Source organism: Calypte anna, chromosome 1, assembly GCF_003957555.1.
Source record: "Calypte anna isolate BGI_N300 chromosome 1, bCalAnn1_v1.p, whole genome shotgun sequence".
Classification (NCBI taxonomy): domain Eukaryota; kingdom Metazoa; phylum Chordata; class Aves; order Apodiformes; family Trochilidae; genus Calypte; species Calypte anna.
This window is the reverse complement of record NC_044244.1, coordinates 116,416,193-116,440,140: the sequence shown is the minus strand read 5'-3', so window position 1 is coordinate 116,440,140 and position 23,948 is coordinate 116,416,193. Positions and strand designations below refer to the sequence as shown.

At 37.1% G+C, this 23,948-nt stretch overlaps 1 protein-coding gene across 4 annotated transcripts in view; it reads right to left on the bottom strand.

The window, feature by feature from the left end:
* The window catches only part of DMD (dystrophin), a 950,620-nt gene that overhangs the window by 523,560 nt on the left and 403,112 nt on the right, over nucleotides 1-23,948 (bottom strand). For all 4 annotated transcript variants that reach the window (XM_030448312.1, XM_030448319.1, XM_030448327.1 and 1 more), the window contains exon 44: nucleotides 1,923-2,073. In XM_030448312.1, coding sequence (XP_030304172.1) covers nucleotides 1,923-2,073 — 151 coding nt within the window. The remainder of the gene's footprint in view (nucleotides 1-1,922; nucleotides 2,074-23,948) is intronic.

The window sequence follows — 23,948 nt, the reverse complement described above, 5'->3', positions numbered from 1 at the left end:
GTGAATTTTCATTAGTAAGGTAGTTTTTTCTGTTGTACTAAATTAAACGTAATATTTGAGAGACAAATTTGTGAGTTCCTGGGATCTCTAACACATAGGAAAAGGAAGAAAGAAAAATCTTTATGTAGTGCAAAAAGAAGATCATGGTAGAAATCCATTCTGCAAATGCATATTCAAAATGTTTTCATATATTGCTTAAGAAAATAACAAATGGATAACAGATGAGAAGGAGGCTTGGTTAAAGGGAAATATAAAACTGAAGCAATCCTGTTCTACACAGAAATCTAAGCTTTGGCATAACAAGACATTATCTCAGGGTCTTTAAGTCTGATGTTCAGTTTAGAAGGAACTTCTTTCTCCATGATGACAAGAAAATAATGATTCTAGCCTGCTGGGACTGTGAAATGTGCTACACATCCAGTGCATTCATACCATAGATAGATCTCACTTGGGTCTATGCACTTTCAAAAATGAACTTCAGTGAGAAAATACCATCTTAGAAAGGGGTTGGAAAAAAGACTGCAAACACTTTTTCACATGGATCCAATTTTTTAAAATGCTCATTTGAAACTGCTCAAGGATACCAGAATAGTGCCAATGGTGATGGAGAAGACACAAAACAAAGAAGGGGTAAAGCTTTGTGCCATTATATTACTATTGGCCACATAGATACTCCAGTCTTACTTCAGTATTTTGTTTTTTTCACAGAAATGTTCAAAACTGTGGGACAGAGAAATAAGAGATGAAATTTCAGCAGAAATACACAAGTGCTGCTACTTTTACCTACACAAGAAAGAGCACCTTGTTTGATGAAATTCTATCAGCCAGATCTTAGACTTTTTTAGTGTTCAAAGCATTGATAGGAATTTGCAGAAAAATATTTGTCTCCAATTTTAACTACTTCAGCTTGATGTATTGCTTAACAGTTGCAGCTATTTTAGATACTTACACTGCATGATTTGTTTTCCTTTTCAGTTCAGTGCTTCTACAGTCAAGAAATAGCAGTCTAAATCTTAAAAAGGTGACTTTAAATGTTAAAAATTCAAAACTCATGATATATTTTTCAGCTGTTGGCCACAAAGTAGATTAATGTTGCATTCAAAGCAAAACTTTACCTTTCATATTAGACCTAATTTCTGAACAAACTTAAATCCAGTAATTCAATCCACTAATTCACATGTACATATGCTGATAAATTTAAGAAGATTCTTTTCCTATGCACAGGTAGTAATTTATATCACAAATCTAGAATTTAGGCAAGCTGTGTTATTCAGTCAAGCCTATCAACTTAAAACCCATCAGTATAGAATTAATTCTTCATACCCGTTACCATTTCACTCATACAAGAGGGAAATGAAATAAACCACCAAGAAACTGTTATTTTCCTTATGATGCTCAAAGACCTTCCAAGGTGAAAAGCACAGAAATTGGAACCAGACACCTAGGAACTGAGTGGCTATTCTGTCACACTGCATTTCACAAAAAGTATCATCAAAGGTCTTTGAGTAAAAAATGAAGCAGGCAAAATAAGCAATATTTGCAAGATGTAGTTCACGGAATAGCTCTTGTACAGCTCAATGGTTCATCACATTTCTTCCATAAGATTTTAAAATTACATTGGATGCTTCTACTCGTCGTAAGTATCAATTGGGAGTTAGTGAGCACTTTAAATACAGACCAAACAAATATGGAACGGTGTTAGTACCACAATATTCCATGTCATCCTATACTTTACTATTTTTTTTTTTTAAACTACTGAAACAGACTTGAAAATTCTTAGTTAAGCAGAAATATCTGACCAAAATTCCCACTGTCCACTCAATAACAGGAATTCTCCTTAAATAAACTGCAAAACTACAGTGTACCCAGACCTGCAAACATTTCACTGCAGAAAACCAGAAAATGCATTAATCAAGTCTTACCTGGAGAAACTGGTTGGTTTTCACATGACCCACGTCTCCAGCCTCTATCTGTGCTCTTGACAGCTTCTCTTCAGTTTCAGTCAGCCAATGGTTAAAGTTCTTCATGTCACGATGAAAAAGCTGCCACTTTTCCAAGGATTTGTCAAAGCGTCTGCAAGTACAAAAGGAGATGAAATAAGTATCTATTGATACTTTATTTATTGACTACAAAAAACCCAAAAAAACAAAAACAACAAAAAAAGAAAACCCAAAAACCAACAACAAAAAAACCACAAAAACCAACAAAACCCTAAAAGCCAAAAAAACATTAAAAAACAATCAAAATCAAACCAAACCAAAACCCCTAATTTAGTGTGATGTTGATGGCATCGTTTATTATCATTTTTAACAGAAAAAAAAAGTTTAAAAGAAAACATGGCAGTACTTCTGAACAGTGAAAATACCAGTAGGCATATCTGTCAGAAATCAGTGTCTTGACAATTTTAAAACCCTTTTCAATGTTGCAAATTAATTCCATAGTCAAAACATATTTCCAGTTTACAGTGGTATTAACCCACACTAAACCACTTCATAGGTATGATACCTACAGGTACAGTGTAACCAGGTATACCCCTGGATGTAAGCACAATCAGTGTTTATAAAAGGCTCCTAACACACCTTAGTAATCTGCTGTAGCACCCAACCCTGCAGTTACTGCTGTCCAACAGGCTGCCCGTGTGTTGTGACTATGCAATGATATTTAGAATGCTTTCCAAAGGAAAAATAAAAGACCTGTGATGCATCTGATGATCCCATCATATCATAAAACAAAGGATGAAAAATTACAAATAGACAGGTTCTTTTCCTGTCCTGTTCTTGATCCTATCATGACTAAAGAATTTTTTCTCTTTTGTAGAAATATGAACTGCAATACTATATGTAATACAGATGCAAAAGACAACTTTTTAAATGGAAACTTCTGGGGTGAGAGACTACCCCTAAGGATCTCAGCCATATGCTACAATTCTCATCCAGTTTTACTGAGAGAAACTGATTTTGTCTGCCTCTCCAATTAATACAGATATCCATTTATTATTATTGCAAAGAAAATACAAATTTTTTAAAGGAATTTGTATTTGTATTGTGCAAAGGGAAACTTTAATAAGCATTTTTTTTCTATTTTTGAATCAGTTTGGGTATTTGATGAAGGTATTTATGCAGCAATAAAAATGACTGGTATGCAAGGATGATTGAAAGTTAAAATATTAAAAAACTTGTTTTGTACAATAAGCAAGGATAAAAAAATATTACCACTCTTTCTGCAAGTCTACAGTCCACTACATAAAAGGCCATGTAAATGCTCTGGCACTTTGAGAAGATCTAATCTGCTTTTGATCAGAGTTACTGATTGATCTTTTGCTTCAATATCTGTTTGTTTTAGCAAAGGTAAAGTACTAAACAAATGAAATGAAAAGGGAATTTAGTTTGTCTGGGACGGTCTATATCTTAAGGAATTCAGTTATCCCGTGTTTTGGATTGCTGTTGAAATGTGATTACTAATCAGAGATTAACTAGACTGTTTTGTTAGCAGATCATCATTAAATAAGAAACTGTTGTTAAGTTTCATAATCCTCCTTTGAGGAATTATAATAGGTTTTAGAGTGTATTTAAAGGATAAAGATGAAGATGCTAATTTATTTTTCTAGGAAGTAATCTGGTTGTGCATGGACAAGCTATACGATTGTTTAAATTAATTCAATTCACAAAAAACTCAGGTTCCTTTTAGGGAATACAGACTTTTCCATTGTGCTGCTGATTTTTCATTTTTAGAAGAAAATATTTTTTCTTGTCTCCAGTTGTCTATGTATTCCTAACTTGTTTTTCATATTTTAACTAATCAACAAAAAACAAATTCATAAAAAGTTAAAAATACATGAGGGTCAAAAAGTAGTTTATGGAAGGACAATGCTAAGCATTTATGGGCTGACAGCTTCCCAACAAATCTGACAGAAGTCTCTTTGTTCCCTGTAAATTCAAGCTGTAGTTAAGTTTTTAGTATGCTGTGAAGGTGTTAATTAAACAGCATCCTCACAGGTTTTGTTTTGGATCCCAGTATCAACCATCTCAGAAATTGTTAGAGATGACCAAATACAAAAAGTTCACAAATCCTTTCTCTATTTAAGAATGAAAAATAGATGCTGAGGTTTGTAGTAATTTCAACACAGTAGCAGTTGGTGGAATATTGCTGTTGAGGCATCAAAATGACTACAAAGCATTTTTCAAGAATAAGCAAAGCTCATGCCTTCAAAGTATTTCTGTTGAATACACTGGGGAAAAGTATAATTTAAAAAGACATTTTACAAAAAAGTATTATGATAATCAAATATCTGCATTGCTGTAACAATTTATGCCACTGTACATTTCTTCTATATTCTCTTTCCTTCATATACTATAATGCTCTTGAAACAGCCAAGTATTTTTCACCTTTGCCCTTTAAATATGTTTTGTTTCTCACTTTATCAAGCATTGTCAACTGGAGACATCATAGTTTTCAAATCATTGGCTTGAATGTGGTCTCCTTTTCCTTGCTGTCATGAAAACTGTCCATAATCACAGTAAAATATTACACAGGTTTAAATTATGTTCAAATAATACACATAGATTCCTAGGTAATGTTTATGAGCACTCTGCATAGCTACAGATGAGCACAGCAGTTGTTCAAGATCTGCCACGTGTTGTATTTCTTCTCAATAATATTTTAAGCAGACAATTGATCTAATTAAAAATTGCAGTCACTCACCTTATTTATTAAAATTACAGTGATCATTTATCATGTATATCATACTTAAGTTTTCAAAATGAGCCAAACCATAACTGAAAAGAACACTACAGTATTTCTTTTTTTTAAACTACCTTACTCTGAATTACATAGAAATATCTTATTTTACATTTAAAATTATTACCTAAAAAACAAAAGCTAAAATCAATTTCTTTTGGTCCAGTAGGGTTTCTCATTTTGTACACTATGTTAAAACAGCTTTCCTTTTGTTCCTCACAAAATGAAATTACTCTTCTCAGCATGAGGAACTTTATCAGCAGCTTAAATACAAAGATGCAGTAGGGGTTGATATTAGTATCACTAAATTTGCATTCCAGCATTTGCAAATTAAATCTTCTGTCCTCTCATTCTTCTTCCCTTTGTTTTGGCTAATAAGAGTTTCATGGAAAAGAAAGAAGTTGATATGCATATTGATATATATTGATATGCAGTGATATGCGTATTAAAAACTTACAATTTAAAATACTAGTGCTTAATACCCATGTCTTAAAAAACACATTTTTACCCTCAGTATAATAAGCAAAAAGCAATATTGAGCATCAGTGTATATAGAGGAAATTTGTGGACAGGCAAATGCACTAAGATTCAGTGCTCTTTCAGTGATTGACTGCACTTGAATACTGTTACAATGGTAAGAGAAAACGCAGTTGTTGATGCAGTGGCAGGACCATTCAAAATGGGGGCTGAATGGGAACACCACCATGCAGCTTCATACTCACACTGTGTGCTGTGGGATGACCCTCCTGTCCTGCTAACCCTGTGTATTGCATCCTATCAGAGTACTACTTTAAATAGCTTTTTAAAATTTAAACACAAAGAGGTTTTTGTTTTACCATTTGCAATCCTGTTAACAGGTGGCAAATTTGAAACCCACAAAAAAGAGAAGGCTAATTAAACACAAACACTGAGCAGCTAAGAGGATGAAGTCTTGGCACAGTAAAATGTAGATGGTAAAAACTGATCTGTGAATTCATAAAAGAGCAATGCTCTGAAGACTACGAAAACTCAGGCAGACTGTTGGGCTCAGGAATTCCCAAGCAGAGAATACAGAGTTTAGAAAAGTGTCATTACATGCCTTCCAATTCTTACCCAGCTACCTAGGGATCCACCCTTGATTGCTGTCAGAGGTGGAGATTTAAAAAAATAAAATTAGTGTATCCATTGTATCTTCATCTACTCAATCCCTTTGCCCTTGGGTGTGCAGAAGGGAAAACAATGCAGGCAGCAGGTGACTGATATCTGTGCAGTATTTCCTCTTTGGTGTGTCATCCTCTCCTGTTTTTCCCAGCATAAGCTTGATAAAAAGAAAGGATCAGGCACTCTGAAGCCAAGAATTAGGTTTCATACAGACTTCAGACCAGAATGTGTCTTATATAGACTGAAAAAAGGCAGAAGCATTGACGCTTTGTAAGGTAGCTTGATTCCTCTAATTTGAGTATGTTATAGTTGACAAGTGAAAAACAATTGTAAAAATTGTCCTTATTTTTTTCTATATGTACTGACACTCCAACAGGAAGTGTGTTAAACAGTGGCTTGAGGGAGCATTTTCTTTTTTTCTCACTAGCACATAATGGATTTATTTTGCCTCTGGAAAGCTAGAAAGCAAAAAAAGCAACCAAAGACAACTGTTAAAGGACAATTTACATTAAGCAATAAAACTATTGCTGCTTTAACTCCTTACTAAAACTTTGGACTTGATTTGCTATAAGCAAAATTCAAGATTACTGGGTAGTATTCTACATAGAATCATAGAATTGGCTGGGTTGGAAGGGAACTCTGAGATCATCAAGTCCAACCCTTGATCCACTACCAGTGTGGTTACCAGACCATGGCACTGAGTGCCACATCCAGTCTCTTTTTAAATATCTCCAGGGACAGAGAACCCACTACCTCCCTGAGCAGCCCATTCCAATGTCTGATTACCCTCTCTGTAAAGAACTTTTTCCTAATATCCAATCTAAATCTCCCCTGGCAGAGCTTAAGTCCATGCCCTCTTGTCTTACTGGGAGCTACTTGGGAGAAGAGACCAACCCCCCCTGGCTCCACCCTCCTTTCAGGGAGTTGTAGAGAGTGATGAGGTCTCCCCTGAGCCTCCTCTTCTCCAGACTGAACACCCCCAGCTCCCTCAGCCTCTCCTCATAGGATCTGTGCTCGAGTCCCTTCACCAGCCTGGTTGCCCTCCTTTGGACCTGCTCCAGGACCTCAATATCCTTCCTGAACTGAGGGGCCCAGAACTGGACACATGACTTGAGGTGTGGCCTCACCAGGGCTGAGTACAGGGGCAGAATCCCTTCCCTGGACCTGCTGGCCACGCTGTTCCTGATATAGGCCAGGATGCCATTGGCCTTCTTGGCCACCTGGGCACACTGCTGGCTCATGTTCAGCTTCCTGTCAATCCAGACTCCCAGGTCCCTTTCTGCCTGGCTGCTCTCAGCCACTCTGTGCTCAGCCTGGAGCTCCCCATGGGGTTGTTGTGGCCAAAGTGCAGGACCGGGCACTTGGCCGTTTTGAACCTCATCCTGTTGGAACCAGCCCATCTCACCAGTCTGTCCAAGTCCCTCTGTAGAGCCCTCCTGCCCTCTAGCTGGTCCACACTCCCCCCCAGCTTAGTGTCATCTGTGAATTTGCTGACAATGGACTCAATCTAAATCATCAATAAAGATATTGAACAGAACTGGGCCCAACACTGATCCCTGGGGGACACCACTAGTGACCGGCCGCCAACTGGATGCAGCCCTGTTCAGCACCACTCTCTGGGCCCGGCCCTCCAGCCAGTTCCTAACCCAGCACAGGGTGCTCCTGTCCAAGCCATGGGCTGATAGTTTTTTCAGGAGGATGCTGTGGGAGACGGTGTCAAAGGCTTTGCTGAAGTCCAGGTAGACCACATCCACAGCCTTCCCCTCATCCACCAGTCGGGTCACCTGATCATAAAAGGAGATCAGGTTGGTCAGACAGGACCTGCCCTTCCTAACCCCGTGCTGGCTGGGTCTGATCCCCTGTCCATCCTGCAGGTGCTGTGTGATTGCACTGAGGATGATCTGCTCCATAACCCTGCCAGGCACTGAGGTCAGGCTGACAGGCCTGTAGTTTCCTGGGTCCTCTTTCCGGCCCTTTTTGTGGATTGGCGTGACATGATATTGTACAAAACTTTACAGATGCTAACTTGGACACTCTTACAATGGGACTGTACTTGATATTCCAGAACCCAGGGCTGACATTTTTAAGAAGCCATGCAAAGGTGGAAATACAAAAAAAATTAAACACATCACAGTAACAAACACAAGACAGGATAGAAAAGGTTATTGATTTGTTGTTGTAAACCAAATCTTAATTCTGCATGTGTGTTTCAGTTAATTGATATTTTGATAATAGTTCTTTATAAACTATGAAACCCACTTCTATGATCTATTCTGCTTTAGCAAAATGTCACAGTTTAGCTTTTCAAACTTTACTTTTCAAAGTAGATGTTTATGTAATGGAAATTATCGGTGTTAGAGACACACATTCTTATTTATCATCTTGGAAAAACATTTAGTAAACTTTAGTTCTATACTGTTGCTAAACAATATACTGTAGGATTATGCTAATATTAACCTACAAATTATGCAATTTTGTCAACTTGATTCAGCACAATTAGCACCTTGTAAAAATACACAGAACATCAAAGTGTTATAAATAATTATGTATTAGTATGTGAGAGCATTAACTTTAGTACTTAAGGCCATTCTTTCAGATAATGAAACATGAAAATGTGTTTTTGTCAAGCCACTTCTATAATTAAATTGGTTAAAGAAACAGCTAACCCATTTTCATAGGTTTTGATGCTTTTATTTTACTTCACAGAATTCATGTCTTTTGATTGCTTAATTTCTACTTCATTCATATATTCGATCTGTGTTTGGATTAAAAGTGATGATTTCATTTTAGACACTGGTATGTATAGACCTTCCTTCCAGCTTGTGGTGTAAGGTCCATTTTGGGACAGGACTTAGCTGTACATATCCTATTCACACTCCTGCACCTGACCTTTCACACATCAAATAGCAAATGATCAGAAACTAAAAAATGAACTGTAACCAAAATAACAATAACAATGCTATCCATCATTACCAAATCTAATTTTTCTCTGCTTCCCAGAAAGTAGGTTCTGAAGCATTGCATATAAATCAAAACCATTGGAAATTACAATTATATTATAAACATTTTTATATCTTAAATTGTATTGATTGTGCTATTGTTCTTGCCCCAGTAGTTTGCAACTCAATTTCCCATCATATGATTACAGATATCCTACCATTTAGTGTCAATCACTGCACCAAAGACAATGACAATTGGCTATAAAAAGCAAGATCATGTCATTGCTGGTTTTTAGACATACAAATACATTATTACAAAGCATGAGAGATCAATATACTTAATAACCATTACAGTTAATGATTATACAAAATCTCCCCTGGGTTCTAAAGGATGCTATGTGTCAATAGTGTAACAAGAAACTTTCATAAAATTTTTTAAACACACATTCTTGTTCCACATAAATTTTTACTATTTACTATGCACATGAATCTGAAATTCAAAATTCCCCCTTTTCTTCTTAAAATGTTTTACTTTATCAAAACAGAAATTAAATCAGGTACTCTAGAAAACTTTACCTATGCACCTGGATTAAAAAAGCAGGTAACATCTCTTCCCTAAAGAAAATTAAGAAGTTCTTGATTCATTATGACCGAGGTGTGAGGGTAGCATATTGCAACTCCTCTGTACAAAATAAATCATTAATGCAATTGGTAATAAAATGACAAGTTTCATAGCTTGCCAAAGTGCAACTATTAAAAATGTCCATGATTAAAAATCCCCAAATCAAATATTTTATATGAAAAAAGTGCCTTAATTTTACAGAAATCCCCACTAGTATTTCTGCCTGCATTAAAAGGGTGTCCACAGATTTCATCCTCATGATGGATGACAGCATGGACTGCACTTCTAGCCAGGATGCTCCAGCATGTTATTATTACCTGCCCTATGCTGGCATTCACCTGATAAAATGAAATATGGGTGAAAAAAATCACATTTACTTCTGACTAATCAGGGCACTGTGCCAACCTCCCCAGCCCCCATCTATGCAGTCCAGGCTCCTTCCTCCACCTCAGGGTGTCTGTCCTGCTCTGACTTGGCAAAGCAGCTTGACCTGGCCTTGTGCCTTGGTAATCCCAGCCACATGGCAAGAAATGGCCATGAGAAACCTCATCTGAGGTTGCTGCCCAGGGCTTCAGAGCCGTACTTAAGCTCAGGCCCTGACTATATCTATGGGTTACTCCATAGATATATCCACAGAACATCTTGCTCACTCCACGTGACCTGGCTCTGCTTCCCACCTCCAGGGATGGTGGGATCACTGGCAGAGGTCCCTGCCTGCAGCTCCCTGCCCCAGCCTCATTGTACCCTGACACTCCCAAATATCCCTTGTGCAAAATTCTTGTGCTCTCTGCTACCACGAGAGCCTGAAGGGATAAAGGCCTGTGTGCTGCTGTTTAAACAACACACTGATGAAATATTTTCACTGAGCTTCACCATCTCAGTACCTGTTGGTACCCCTGTCGGAAAGCATAAGATAAGATCCCAGAGGCAGCCTCTTTTGGCTTGGTTTCACTTGAAATTAATCCAGTTTGTGCACTTTGAAATGTTAAACAGAGCACGGCAAGAAGGAGATGCTGATTCGGATTAAAATGCTCATGTACATATTTTAAAGAAATGCTGTGAAACAGAGCAGCACCTTCTGGTTCCCAGGTTTTGCTTCTGACATGACATATTCCAACATGTGGCACCTGCCTGGTAGATCATAAGTGCGATGCCTACTGCACTTCCAAGTGCTCTCTTTCCAGAACTGGGGCCAGTTATGATAAAAAACCCATAATAGTTTCTAGGAATCTCATAAAAATTGAATGTGTTCTAAATTGTAACTCTAAATTAATAAAATGAAATTGTCTGGACACAGAAACAGGTTCAAGACCCAGAATTATATAAACTGACAATTCATATCCAGTTGGAGAAAACCAGGTCTCACAAATTCCCAAAACTACCACCAAAGGTCACCAATGAAAATTTCATGTCAGTCAATTTGTGGCACAGAGCATAAGTATGTGTAATTTAATACTCAAGGTATATATTATCGGATATCCCCTCAGTATTTCCCTGTAATTAATTCAAAGTGCTTAAATCCTATGATTTCCAATTACAGAACTCTTAGCCAAAGCTATGACACAGGATTTATTCTCGAAAATTGCTCTGTCCAGTTCTCTGTATCCACTGTCTACCTCAAACTCCCCCTACAACAATTGCTTAAGAGCAGGAGAAATAGCAGAAAAATGGTGATAGCAGTTAATGCTGACTGTTGACTCCCTCAGCCCAAAAGATGTTATTTATCCCATTTAAATCTGTGTGGCAGATTTGTATGAAAATACATAAGAAAAATGGGTTTCCTCATTTCACTGAAAATCGTAGTAATTACTGAGTTCTTAGCATTATCTTCTTAAAATACCAATGCCAGTATTTACATTCGGTATTTTTACCTTTGAGAATTTTACAGACATTTAAAAGCCTTTTTGATAAGTACTTGCTTGTTTTGAAAGTCTGTAATAAAATTTAATTTAAAAAGACATTATGCTTTTCATATGAAGAATTCATTTGAGATGAGAAACTCAGATTCTATGCAACTGCTATTGGGTCTCATTGTAAGAATACCACATAGTAAACTATTCTACTTCTCTGAAACTAAAATGCTGATGAATCCTGTGTTAATGATAGGAATGAGAAAAGCAGAGAAAATGTTATTAACACGAGAGATTGCACATCATACTGGTAATCTGGAGAAAATATTTCTGTAACATAAAGAGCCTCTTTGGATAAAATACTTTACAGTATCTCTTCCATGTTTAACAAAAAAGATGGTATAAATAGGAAAAATGCAGCCTGTTTTGTGGAAAAGTATCTTGACAGTAAAGTTACTATAGTATTGGCAACTATAACTATTTAAAACCAAAAAAATTAAATGGGGTGGTCATGAGAGATTTTTAATATATATTTATATACAAAAACATATACTCTTTATAAATACATATATGCCAATTTGATGTATTAATTTACCCCCAAAATATTCATGGTATTATGCATATAGTCTTGTGACTAATGAAAGATCTTGACAATTTCAATTATAATTTATCAAGTTGGAAGTTCTTACTTCCATTAATAAATAGCACAAAAACCATTTTGGCAGACATGTATGATTGTACTACAGGTATTGTGGAGAATTTAAAACAATGTGCAGCTGCCTAAAAGGGTCAGTATATGGAAGGTATTATCTACATTCTAAATAACACAAAATAGAGAACAGTTTTGTTTGCTCAGCAACTTGATAACTCAGAGAAAAAGAATGAATAATCACTCATCTCTCTCTGTAAAATTATGGAGTCAGAGACTAAAGACCTGAGCAGTGTCTACATGTTATTACAAGCCTAATGACCATAGTCAGTTATTTGCAAGTTAATGTAATATATTGCTAGAAAAATAAGACCATCTAATGACAAAACTTACATCTCTGGTGATGTGGAAATACTTTTGCTTATGAAAATCTCATTATCTCTTTATTTTGATGATTTGGAGAATGTTCACAATGATAAATTTTTCTGGATTACATAACTGTATAACTCAAAGTAAAAAAGTAGCAAAATATTTTAAATTTCAATACTGATTTAAAAGCAAAAACCCTTTGCTTCAGTTTTTCTAGGATTGACTATACACATCTGTTTGGAAATTTAGAGTCCAAAAGTATGGAGTATCAACAATGAGTTAAAGAATCTCAAATGTATTTTCGGAGCAGCCTGCCAGCCCTACCAATTCTGGCAGCATACTACTGCTTTTAGGCATAATTATTGTTGTACTCCTTTGAGTGGTGATTTACCAGGTTTTCACACTCTGGCAACCAGCATAACTTGGATGTCCAGGAATCCATGGTGAATGGCTACAGTGACTGCATGGATCTGACTGACTGCGTATGGATTCAGATCTTCTGATAGAAAAGGAGGCATGTGGACACACAGGCTCAAAGTGCCAAGGTAAGAAACAGTTACCCTCACTACCTCAGCCAAACTGACAATATGATTTGTAAGATTATCATCTATCAGTTTGTATTTTATTACATTTTTTTAATTATGGTTTGGTAAGTAAAGTAATTAGAGCTTAGTTACACCCCCACCCTTCCATTCTCACTTGTCTGCTAGAAAAAAATATAGAAATGTCAGACCATTGAAAGGTGGGACATGAATCAGGGGTATGTGGACCTGGAATGCAAGCAGCATTTTTCCCTGGAAACAGAACAGTCCTCACCATGAAGTGCTTAGGATAGCTGTAATTAGAAAAGTGTGCCTAAAAAAGAGGCACAAAATGACACAATTGACATTAAATGATCCAGGAATAGGACTTGCATTATCCAGCATTATGTATATAATGCTGAATATATTTCTTTATTATTGTTAAAATATATCTATATATGAGAATACACATATAGAGGTATATATACAGTATTTCAAACATCCATCCACCAGATCACAAAGCTTTGCAGCAAGGGATAAGTGACAAGTAACCTCAACAAGGAAAATTGCTGAGACTTTTCCAGATCACAAAGCAGAAAAAACTTTAACTCAAAAGCTGCATAAAAAAAGATTACCTCTACAGTAACTGGGATTGAGTTCCATCTGATCAAATGGACCCCAGCATATCTCAGACAGCCATCTGGTCATTTTAATCTTCCTTTATAACAAATGTTGAGAACAGACAATATAAATGTCTAAATTCAGATCTAGGCAGTACAATTATGGTACTTATGGATAGGTATACGGGCATTGCAGGGGCATAGGTATTCAGTGATTCCCTTGGAAGTGAAAACACTTTAAATCTTAGCAATAAATACCCAAAGTATTTAGTTTTCTTTGGGTTCTCTGAACATGGTATGGAAAGGACAAAGCAAGTTCTATACAGCCAATATTTTGGCTAGCTCAGCAGTATTTTGGGCAAAAGGAGTCCAAAGCCATACAAAAGCAGGGAGTTGTGAACTTTAACATATTTAGCAATTACTACAGAACTAGATAAATATTAATGAGCAACTTTTTTTCTCATTCAAATATGTGCCCAAGTGTGCAGTCACTTCATGCATGACTTCAAGTAAGACCACTCCCAACACTGACAACTGAGTGTCTTGGGGCATATAGGATAAGAGGACAACATCCCTCTTATCCTTTAGCATCTTAAGCACCTTAGAGTAATAGGCTCCTAAGAATTTACTATAACACTAGTGTACTAATTTCAGAAATCAGATGCCTTTCAGTGCAGATGAAAGGATTCCAATCACCACTTGCTTTTACAGTCCAATTCAGGAGTAATGTAACATACTGCCTTTCAAAAGTAGAAAGGAATGCATGACATGATCTGAAAATCCAGTAGGCTGATGCAATATTTGGAGACAAAAGTCCATTTGATCACAGACTGGCTGAGTACATTTCCAGGCAAGGAAAGAGGTGTCTAGATCTGGCAGGTGAAGACAAACAGGAAGCCAGAAGGTTCAGCTTGTTACCACTGAATAGAAATAATGATGGATACTGGAACTGGTTTTAAATGCTTAGACCATGCTTGGGCTGTCTTACATCATGCCAGGTTGCAAATAATGGTGGAATCAGGAATGTAAATGGATGTTACCACTTGATCCAACTCTGTTAGGAAAGTTATAATGACTGGATGGAATAGCTTCCAGAAAACCACTATCAGTTCTGGAGATAGCTTATAGAAGCATAAACTGTAGCTATAGTAAAGAATCCCAGACACAGCATTCTTCTAGCTATTCATCATTGATCTTAAGGAATAAAATAGGTGTGAAACTAGCTCAAATTAGAAAAGTCATTCATTAAAACTGTTGCTGACATGAGTCTAGAGACCAGACCTTCAAAATCTAAGATGACCACACATGTCATCTACTACTGCAAAGGCCTTCATAAATCTTTCTGGGCAGTATATAGTCCATCCTGCTCTTGGATTGCAAGGGAAAAAAAGAAGAATTTAATTGAAACAGAATCTCAGGCTATGCAGATTAAGACTGTAACAAGTAAGTTTAATACAGTTTCTATCTCCAGTTATCTTTCACATGAATCTACTTTTTTTTTTTTTTTTTTTTTTTTCCTTTTCAAACATAGAAGCTAAACAGAAATCTAGTCTTTTGGGAACACTGCAATACAGCAAGAATCAATAGATGCTGAATCAGCATTACCCATTTATCAGAGAACAGAAGCTCACATATTATGAGGCTCTGATCTTTCAGACAGTCTTTATGTCAGTCCCACTGGACAATGAGAATTAGAAACCTAAAAATCAGCTTTCAACTGAAAGGTTCACTTAATATATATTCTTTTGCACTAAATTAAGTAATGAGTAGAATATATGTGGATTTAGATTACCAGTTTTAAATTAGACATAACAATAATTTAAGTATGTTTACTCATTCATTTACAGTTCTCATTGAGATATTAGAACTCTACAACCTTCATGCCCTTGTACAGTGATATATAATTATGATCCTAAAGAAATGTAGCAAGACTCCAGGCATAAGAAGAAGAAAAGATGAGATTTGCAGGTAGTTACCATTACTTTCTAGTTATTAAATGTCCCAGCTGGAAGTATTTTATATTAAAATAGATTTGGAAAAAAAGTCTATATTTTGCCACTGCTAATGTGACCTAACAATTTAGTAAAGCCTATTTTACTTCTCTGTAGTTAAACTAATGAAAGAAATGCGATGCATGAAGCTATACAGAATATTTGTAGTGCATATTTTGCTAAAAGTAGTTTTCATAACTCATATTTTGATGTTTTTGAGAGACCCACTTTGCTATGAAAATTCACAACTATAAATATCTTTAGTATTATATCATAGCAGAAAGCTTTGGGTGCTTTATTGGCATAAAGAGTTAGGCAGCATGATGAAGTTGCCCATCTTTTAAACATGAAAACACAGTCAGGTTAGTTTGCAGAGAAATGAGTTTGGAGGTGTGCCTACAGCAATAGGAGTATTAGGGTCTTTATCGCCCCTCTGTGGCATACAAAACCATTAAACAGGTACTAGGAGAAAGAAGTTAAACCCAGGAACATTTTTTGAATGATGTACATTTGGCCTATTTCTTTCTGCAGCTGCAGCCCCTGGGAGCTACAGCTTTTTTTTTTCTGTGTCATAAAAATAACCCAATTCCTCTTTCTAGGAAAATTGTTTAGGATCCACATTAAGAATTTTAAATGTGGAGCACAGGCTTGTTTGAATTTAATGTAGATTTTGCCAATAAAATTAAGAACTTTGGAATATGAAAATAAATCTTCCAAGGAAGCCTTAAAACACAACACTTGGGTAGCCTGGACTGTGACAATATTGTGTTCCATTAAATTTATCAAAAATAAAATTTAAGCAGGAAAGAAAACTGAGGAAAGGGGGAAAATACAGGGAGACCTAGCAATGCTTGTGCTAGAAGAATAAAAATTTTTCTATTTCAATACTGACTCAGTTTGTTAGAAGGAATTGTGTCTTCTATGATCATTAATATTTAGCACAATGAACAACTCATATTTCAAAAGGAAAGAAATGCTCTGAAGAGCAACAAGCTATAACTTGAAAATGTGGACTTACAAGGGCTAAAAAGGCTTTAAATACTCTGCCTTTATTAATAGTATTTTCACAAATTGATCCTGAGATCCTCCTGTTTCATCTGTAGCACTAAAGAAAGCCTTGAAAATCTCTTCTTGTTCACTACAGTAACCAGCTAACTGCAGTGGAGCTCTTGCAATTGGCTCTCCACGTATACTTTATTCCTTTTCCTTCTGTAACTAGGAAACACAGAGCTGTAGTCCCCTGAGGATGAAGTAGTACAGTTCCATTTACAAGATGGCAGTCAGCTTGATTTTTCCAAAAAGAAAAACCTTAAAGTAGTTTAAGAAAGGCTCTGGGTCTCCTGCCTGTTACTGGGAATCAATACAGTATTCTCTCATTCAAATCACCTCTCCCCACTCACTATTGGGAAAGACAAGATAAGTTGTTTAACTAGGGAAGAACATTACTTTTTTATTAAGCTGTAGTAAGCTATATTTTAAGTTCTCTGGACCCTGATTATTTGCAGTTCAGTCCCAGGTCAATCTAGTGATTGTCATAGGCACAGTCCAGCATCAGCAAAGAACTGAACTGCTCCTAATATGGGCTTCTGCAGCCAAGCATCTGTAGAGAATGGACTGAATTTAAAAATACTAAATACTGTCTCACTAAGATCTGCCTTATAGTTCTTTGAGAAAAATTATTCTCATCTCTCCCTTAACAATAGAAGGTCAAATAAATAGATTAGCCTTTTAAGAAAATGGTGTTTAAAATTTAAGTTATGTATCTACCTACTTAAAAAAGCAGAGGAGGTGTTTAGCTTGCTTTAAATAGGAAGGAAAGGTGCTGCTCATTTGTAGAAACATATATACAAAAGAAAGGGAGGGAGAAAAAAAGTAGAAGAAATCCTACTGCTTTCTGTGCTAGCCAGAAAAAAGGCTTAATAAAACAAGCTGTAGAAGAATAAAAAAGCCTTTGTTATTCTTAGACATTACCCAAAGGGCAAAGTCTACTTACCTATGCTTTGCTTCCCTTACATGACAGACATCTCAAGGCTCCGTTTCAGGGAGTTTTACTAGATGGAATTACAACCTTGTATTACATGGTTCTGTAATTAATTTATTCTACTTACTGAAAGTATTTCTCATATAAAACTGGATGACAGAAGGAGCTGCATATTAGTAGCAATCACACACAACACCCCATTTACATTACTTACAATATCAAGTATTAAAATGAGAACCCCCGAAATCATATTCAATCCTAATTGTTATATTCTTCATTGTCACAAGTAAAATCTTCTTAACAACTTCTATGTAATTTTGAGTAATTTTTGGTATTTTTTTCCTATTAGCAATTTAATTCAACAGCCATCTCCAAAGAATATTTTAGCTGTATAAATGCAACATACGTATGTACACTTATCTGTGTGTGTATATATATATATATATAGGTTTTATTAAAATTTTTCAGTCTTTGCCTGGTATAAACTGATGACTTCAGTACATAATTTACATTTCAAAACATACTTCAAGTACACATCTGCTGACTAAAAACAAATACTTAAATTCAAGGATTATTACATACTGTAGCCAAGATTTCTTGTGCATTTTACCACAAAGTGGCAAAATCAGTGATGCAGTAAGAGCCAAGGACTAAAATTCAGACTTCCCATGCAGAAGCTGTGTGTTACTCTGGATCAATAACCTTCCTTTTTATTGACTGAAACAGTACTAATGTAAAACCTAGCTGCAAAAGATTTGCCCAGATGGAGTGCAAGATTAAATTTCTTTACCACTGCAAGGCTGAGGTGGCTGGGTGCTGGGTCCCATCCAGGGTGGACATATGCTGCACAGACTCCCATCTTTGGTAGTCACACAGAAATAGCCCACCTGCTAGTCAGCTAGATCAGGGCATATGTAACTTGGTAAAGTATGAAGATTTGGGAAAGCTGTAAAAATGAAAGCAAATCTAGTTGTCTAGGGATGGTCTTCATGGTTTTAATGATTTAAGCTGAAGTAAGGCTTTGTTCTTCTCCATTAGTCATCAGGCCTAAGGAGAAGCAGCTTGAACACTCAGCGCACACACACAGACACACAACCCGCACCCACCCACACAGAAAAAAAAAAAAAAAAAATGAAGTTCCCAAGCTAATAACTGAGCTAGAACCACTGAAACTAGCAGAGTGCCAGGGCACAGCAGGTGTCGTGGCCTTATTGGCCCTGATGAGCTCTTACTGTGACTCACACCACTACCCATGAGCCCACAAGCCCCATTCCAGCTCAGGTCTGCACCTGGGCATATGGACCTGGGACCTATGCTGTAAGTAGTTCGTCTCCTGGAAGGACCCCTTGGCTTGGCTGGCTTTATCTTCTGGATGACCTTTGGACCCATGTTGTAGCCTTGTTTGGAATCCTGTCACTGCTTTTGTCTCCTTCAGCTCCTGACTAGCCACCCTGCATGGACCCTAGTCCTGGGACTCTCCGTGGACCATACCACTTGCCCCCACCTTTGCCCACTCAGGTCAGATTCTGTGGGACTGTGCCCTAATAAAGTGCTGTAGCTACTGGGGTCAATTTTGGCTTTTGGCTTTTGGCTTCTCCTCTCTTATGGAAGAGTTCTGCTCCTCCTGCTACCTGACACAGAGTTAGTTACTACAGTAATATTATATAAATACCGACCAGTCGTGCAATGAAGTTTCATTACTATACCCTGGTTTTTGCAATCAGGATTTTCTGCCAGTATCATAATTATGGCCTGCTTATGTCTACAAATATACTGTAAACATATATTTATGAAGCTAGTTCAAGCCCATGAAGCTAAGAGCTGTGATCGTCTACCACTGTAGTTGTAAAGTCTACCAAGCACAATGCAGACTGGAGGAAAACACAGTTTTAGCTACTACCCCTATTGCTGCAAGTCTAAACCTAAAAGGATGCCATTAACAAACTGTGTCACTAACAGCTTCACAAATAAGAAAAAAGAGGTCAATGTATTTCTATTGTAGAGGATAAAGAGGTTCTCGTTATCAAGGTCCTCACTATCAAGGGTAAGATGAGATGGGCCACTGCTCTTTATTTTGGCTCCTGATTTCAGGAGTCTGAAAAATGTCAGTAGATCCTCATTTTCTGTTTTGGGAATACAACGTTGCACTTTCTTCTTATCTCCTTCAGCAAATACAGGAATAGACTAAGCAATCATCAGCTTTGAGTGCACATGTAGCTCTCTAGATTATTAGATGAATTTGTATAACTAGTCTCCTCTACAAATACTGCTGACAAGAATGGAAAGAATACCATAGGGAAGTTTTAGAAATACAAAATGTACAAAATAATTACCTGTTCATGACAGAGATACATTGCTTATTCATCCTTCTCATTACTTAGAACCAAAGCACAGCAGATTATAGTATATCTACTATTGCTGTTCATTCTCTGTAAACAGGTGAGGAATCTGGAGTATCTTATCAGGCTGGCACTCTTCAGAAGTGCTAAGCAAACAACCTGCTGTCATTTAGCCTAACTGGCAAGGAGCTCTGATTGTATCCCAGGATTTACGTAGGTGATAATAATGAAAAAGCAGTATCAAAAAAAAACCAAGAAAATAAAAAAGGATGAAAAGAATGAGCTCAGTGAGCTGTCTTGTGCAAGATGGTGGTGTTGGTTTGAAGTTACAAATAAAAGTGAAAACTATAGAGAGTCAAAACTGCCTTTTAAAACAAAAAACAACCCCCCCAACAAAACACTTCTGCTCTATGAACCACTGTTTAATGATATAATCATTGCATGCACTTTGATAGAAGTTTCAAGTTTCTACAATATAAGCACCTTGGATAATGATAACAATAAAGCTACCAGTTGTGTATAGGTCTTTTTTTTTTCCCAATATGATCTTAGAATCATAGAATCACAGAATCATAGAATTGGCAGGGTTTGAAGGGACCTCATAGATCATTGAGTCCAACCCTTGAACCACTGGTGCGGTTGCTAGACTATGGCACTGAGTGCCACATCCAGTCTCTTTTTAAATATCTCCAGGGACGGGGAATCCACTACTTCCCTGGGCAGCCCATTCCAATGCTTGATCACCCTCTCCGTAAAGAAATTCTTTCTAATATCCAACCTAAACCTCCCCTGGCACAACTTAAGACCATGCCCTCTTGTCTTGTTGAAAGTCGTCTGGCAAAAGAGACCAACCCCCACCTGGCTACACCCTCCTTTCAGGTAGCTGTAGAGAGTGATGAGGTCTCCCCTGAGCCTCCTCTTCTTTAGGCTGAACAGCCCCAGCTCCCTCAGCCTCTCCTCATAGGATCTGTGCTCGAGTCCCTTCACCAGCCTGGTTGTCCTCCTTTGGACCTGCTCCAGGACCTCGATATCCTTCCTGAACTGAGGGGCCCAGAACTGGACACAGTACTCAAGCTGTGGCCTCACCAGGGCTGAGTACAGGGGCAGAATCACTTCCTTGGACCTGCTGGCCACGCTGTTCCTGATACAGGCCAGGATGCCATTGGCCTTCTTGGCCACCTGGGCACACTGCTGGCTCATGTTCAGCAAACAACAAAAAAATCTTCAACTACTCTATCCTCCCACTCTACTCATGTACAAAATAGATTCACAGCTGCAGAAGCATGCACACCTCATAAGTCAACTGCGTGGTAATCTTCACAATGTGCATCCCCCCTGTCTCCAGCACTATCTTGAAGAGAGTGGAGAGGCTAAACACAGCATGCTTCCAGAGTCCCCAGTTATGACAGCACAAAGAGCAAATTGAATTAGGAATATCATTCTCAGTTTCAGTCTCACTTCTTTCTTTCATTTTAGCACAGGGAGAGATCAAAGACAGTTCACTGAGGTATTCCAAATGACTATAAATCTTGACATATAAGTTCTGCTCTGCCTTAGCATGTTATACAATACACAGATGATGACAAGAATGTTTTACAATACTGTTTCAACATTCCTAGCATCTTCTCTCAATATTACTTATTCCACCCTTCCATCTTATTAAGCCAGTCTCCTCCTTTCTTCATATGCTTGGAGGAAAATAAAGTAACCAGTTACTGAAAAAACATAAGTTGGTGAAGAAAAAGAATATGGTGGCTGTGATTAGTTCCTACCACACAAACTATTAAGTCCTTTCAGATTCTTGTATGCAGTTAATATCATGGTTTTGAGTTCAGAAACTAAGCATTACTGACATTTACTACTATAGCAGGAGACAACAACTGTGAAAAAGAAGCCTAATAAAAAAGGTAAATCCAAGTGGTAATTGACTTGGGAGACTCAAGCTGGCTGACAAATCTCTTTGTATAAATGTTTTAATTTAAACTTGGTTCATGGTTTCACACCACTGATCCACAGACTATAAAATGAAATAAAATCTTGTTGTAAACCCATTTTTATTTATTTCATATGTCATGGATTCTAATTCTCTTCTCCTACTGGCTTTATAATAGTCCAACTCCACTGAATGGAGTGGAGCTGCTTCTGGTTTACAGTGACATAAGAAAAAAAGAAGAATCAGGATTAGAAGCACAGAAGGCAAGTGGTTACAAAGCCCTTGTAATTTCCTGACGTGGAACCATAGATCTCTTCCTCTTAGTCTAGTATGGATAACAGCCCTCCCATTTTTACAGAGGAAAGAGACAAAGCATACAACCAACCAGGTTTGTCTACAAATTTAGCTGGATTTCCAGAACTGACTGGAGAATTAATGCCAAAACAGTGTCATAAACAGCTGTTTGTGCTGTTGAGACTCCATACCAATTACTACAGTATATGATTACTTCAAGATAGACATGTACAAGAATTTCTTGAAAGTTTTGTAGTTTTGAAAAGAAGATGGATGAGAATTGTATCGATTTTCTTCTCTTATTTTTTGTTTGATTGTTAAATAGGGAGCAAGAAAAGGAGATAGGGGAAATGCCATTCTCTGCATGTCAATGACTTCATCTGCCTATATCTTAAAAATACTGACTATATTTTTCTTTTGAATCAAAAAATTTGAGCAAGGAAAAAGGTGGCAGAGGCTGGAAGCAGTGACTGTAGCAGTGCATTAAAAACATCATCAGCAGATTTATTGGATGGGTAATAGAAACAGATCTGCTAATAAATTAATGTCAAACCATGTTCCCATCTTAGCAGTATCTGAACACCGTTGCTCAAAGTGCTTCCACATTTTTACATCCTAGCTCTTTCTAATCTTATTGTCCTGGAAGTCCCTCCTACATCTGTCAGAACTTTGAAAGCTCCTTTGCATTTGAAAGCAATCAAGGGATCTAGCTTGACCACATACTAGATATGTTCTTATTTAGTTCTTTAGTAAACCACGGGAGAGAAAATTCAAGATGGGTTGTCAGGCTTCCAGAAAAGGAGGAAGAAAATCTCTCCATTCTACAGCCTATACTCCGTTCTACAACTTCATCCTCTGCCATTAGGATTTTCCACACCTTCAGTGAGGTCAGGGGAAGGGTTTGTTTCCTACTCTCACAATTGAAAAGATTTTTAGGCAGGAAAAGCTTTTTATGCAGGAAAACCTAGGAAGAAATGACAGCAAAATCATTATGTTCCTGAACTGGATATTCCAACATTTGAAAAGTTATTGACTGAAAGAAAAGACAATCTCGTATACTTAAATACTCCCAGGACAGAGAATTGAACTCTAGGAAGTCCTGCTTCAGGATATATCAACAGAGCTGAGAGCCCTGAGACTTGAGGGAATTCCAGCTTGTAAAATGTCTCTGCTCTATATTCTGAGGTTATATTTAGGATCACCATGACTCTGGTGGGATACTTACCAGACAAGAACCTCGGAAATAAGCTCTTCCCTGATACAGGATGTGGAAGATGGCATCAGTTCATAGGATGCACAAAGACTGAGGGAACTGACCAAATGGTTGTGCATCAAAATTGGGGAGAAGAAATAAAGTTTAACTATTCTGTCAGAGGATTTGAAGATAGCAAAGAGAATTGTTGGTCTGTTTAGTAGGGCCAAAGACACTCTCTGGTTATTAGAGGAATTTATTTCTAGGCTTGCAGATTCCCTCGTTGTCTACTAAAGAGTATCAATTCAGAAATGCAGCAACATTTGGCAAACTACAGTGCTTGTCATTAATCAACCTGACAATATGAAAATGCAGCATTATTCTGTTAAGTATTTTTATGCCTTCTATTTTTCCACTGGTCTACCACATTGTCTAATGCTATAGACACAAAGCATGCAGTTGTGAAAAATGAAAAATGTTTAAAGTAATAATAATTAAAATGTTTGATCCTGGGGTATCTGTATGGGAGCTTTAAGTTCTCTAACTTAATGTTATTGCTTGATTATATTACAATAATGGATTCTAAAAATACTAAGGAAGATATTATCTGGTCTTCCAACGGCTTAGAAAAAACAGGAATACTTTGTTTCACAATATAAACCTTAATGCAAATTCCTAGTCCCACCATTTCTGCACTGAAACCAGAGGGAAGGAAATATTCAGAAAACACAGAATACACTTTAAAAGTCCAGAGAAAAAGATTCTTATGAT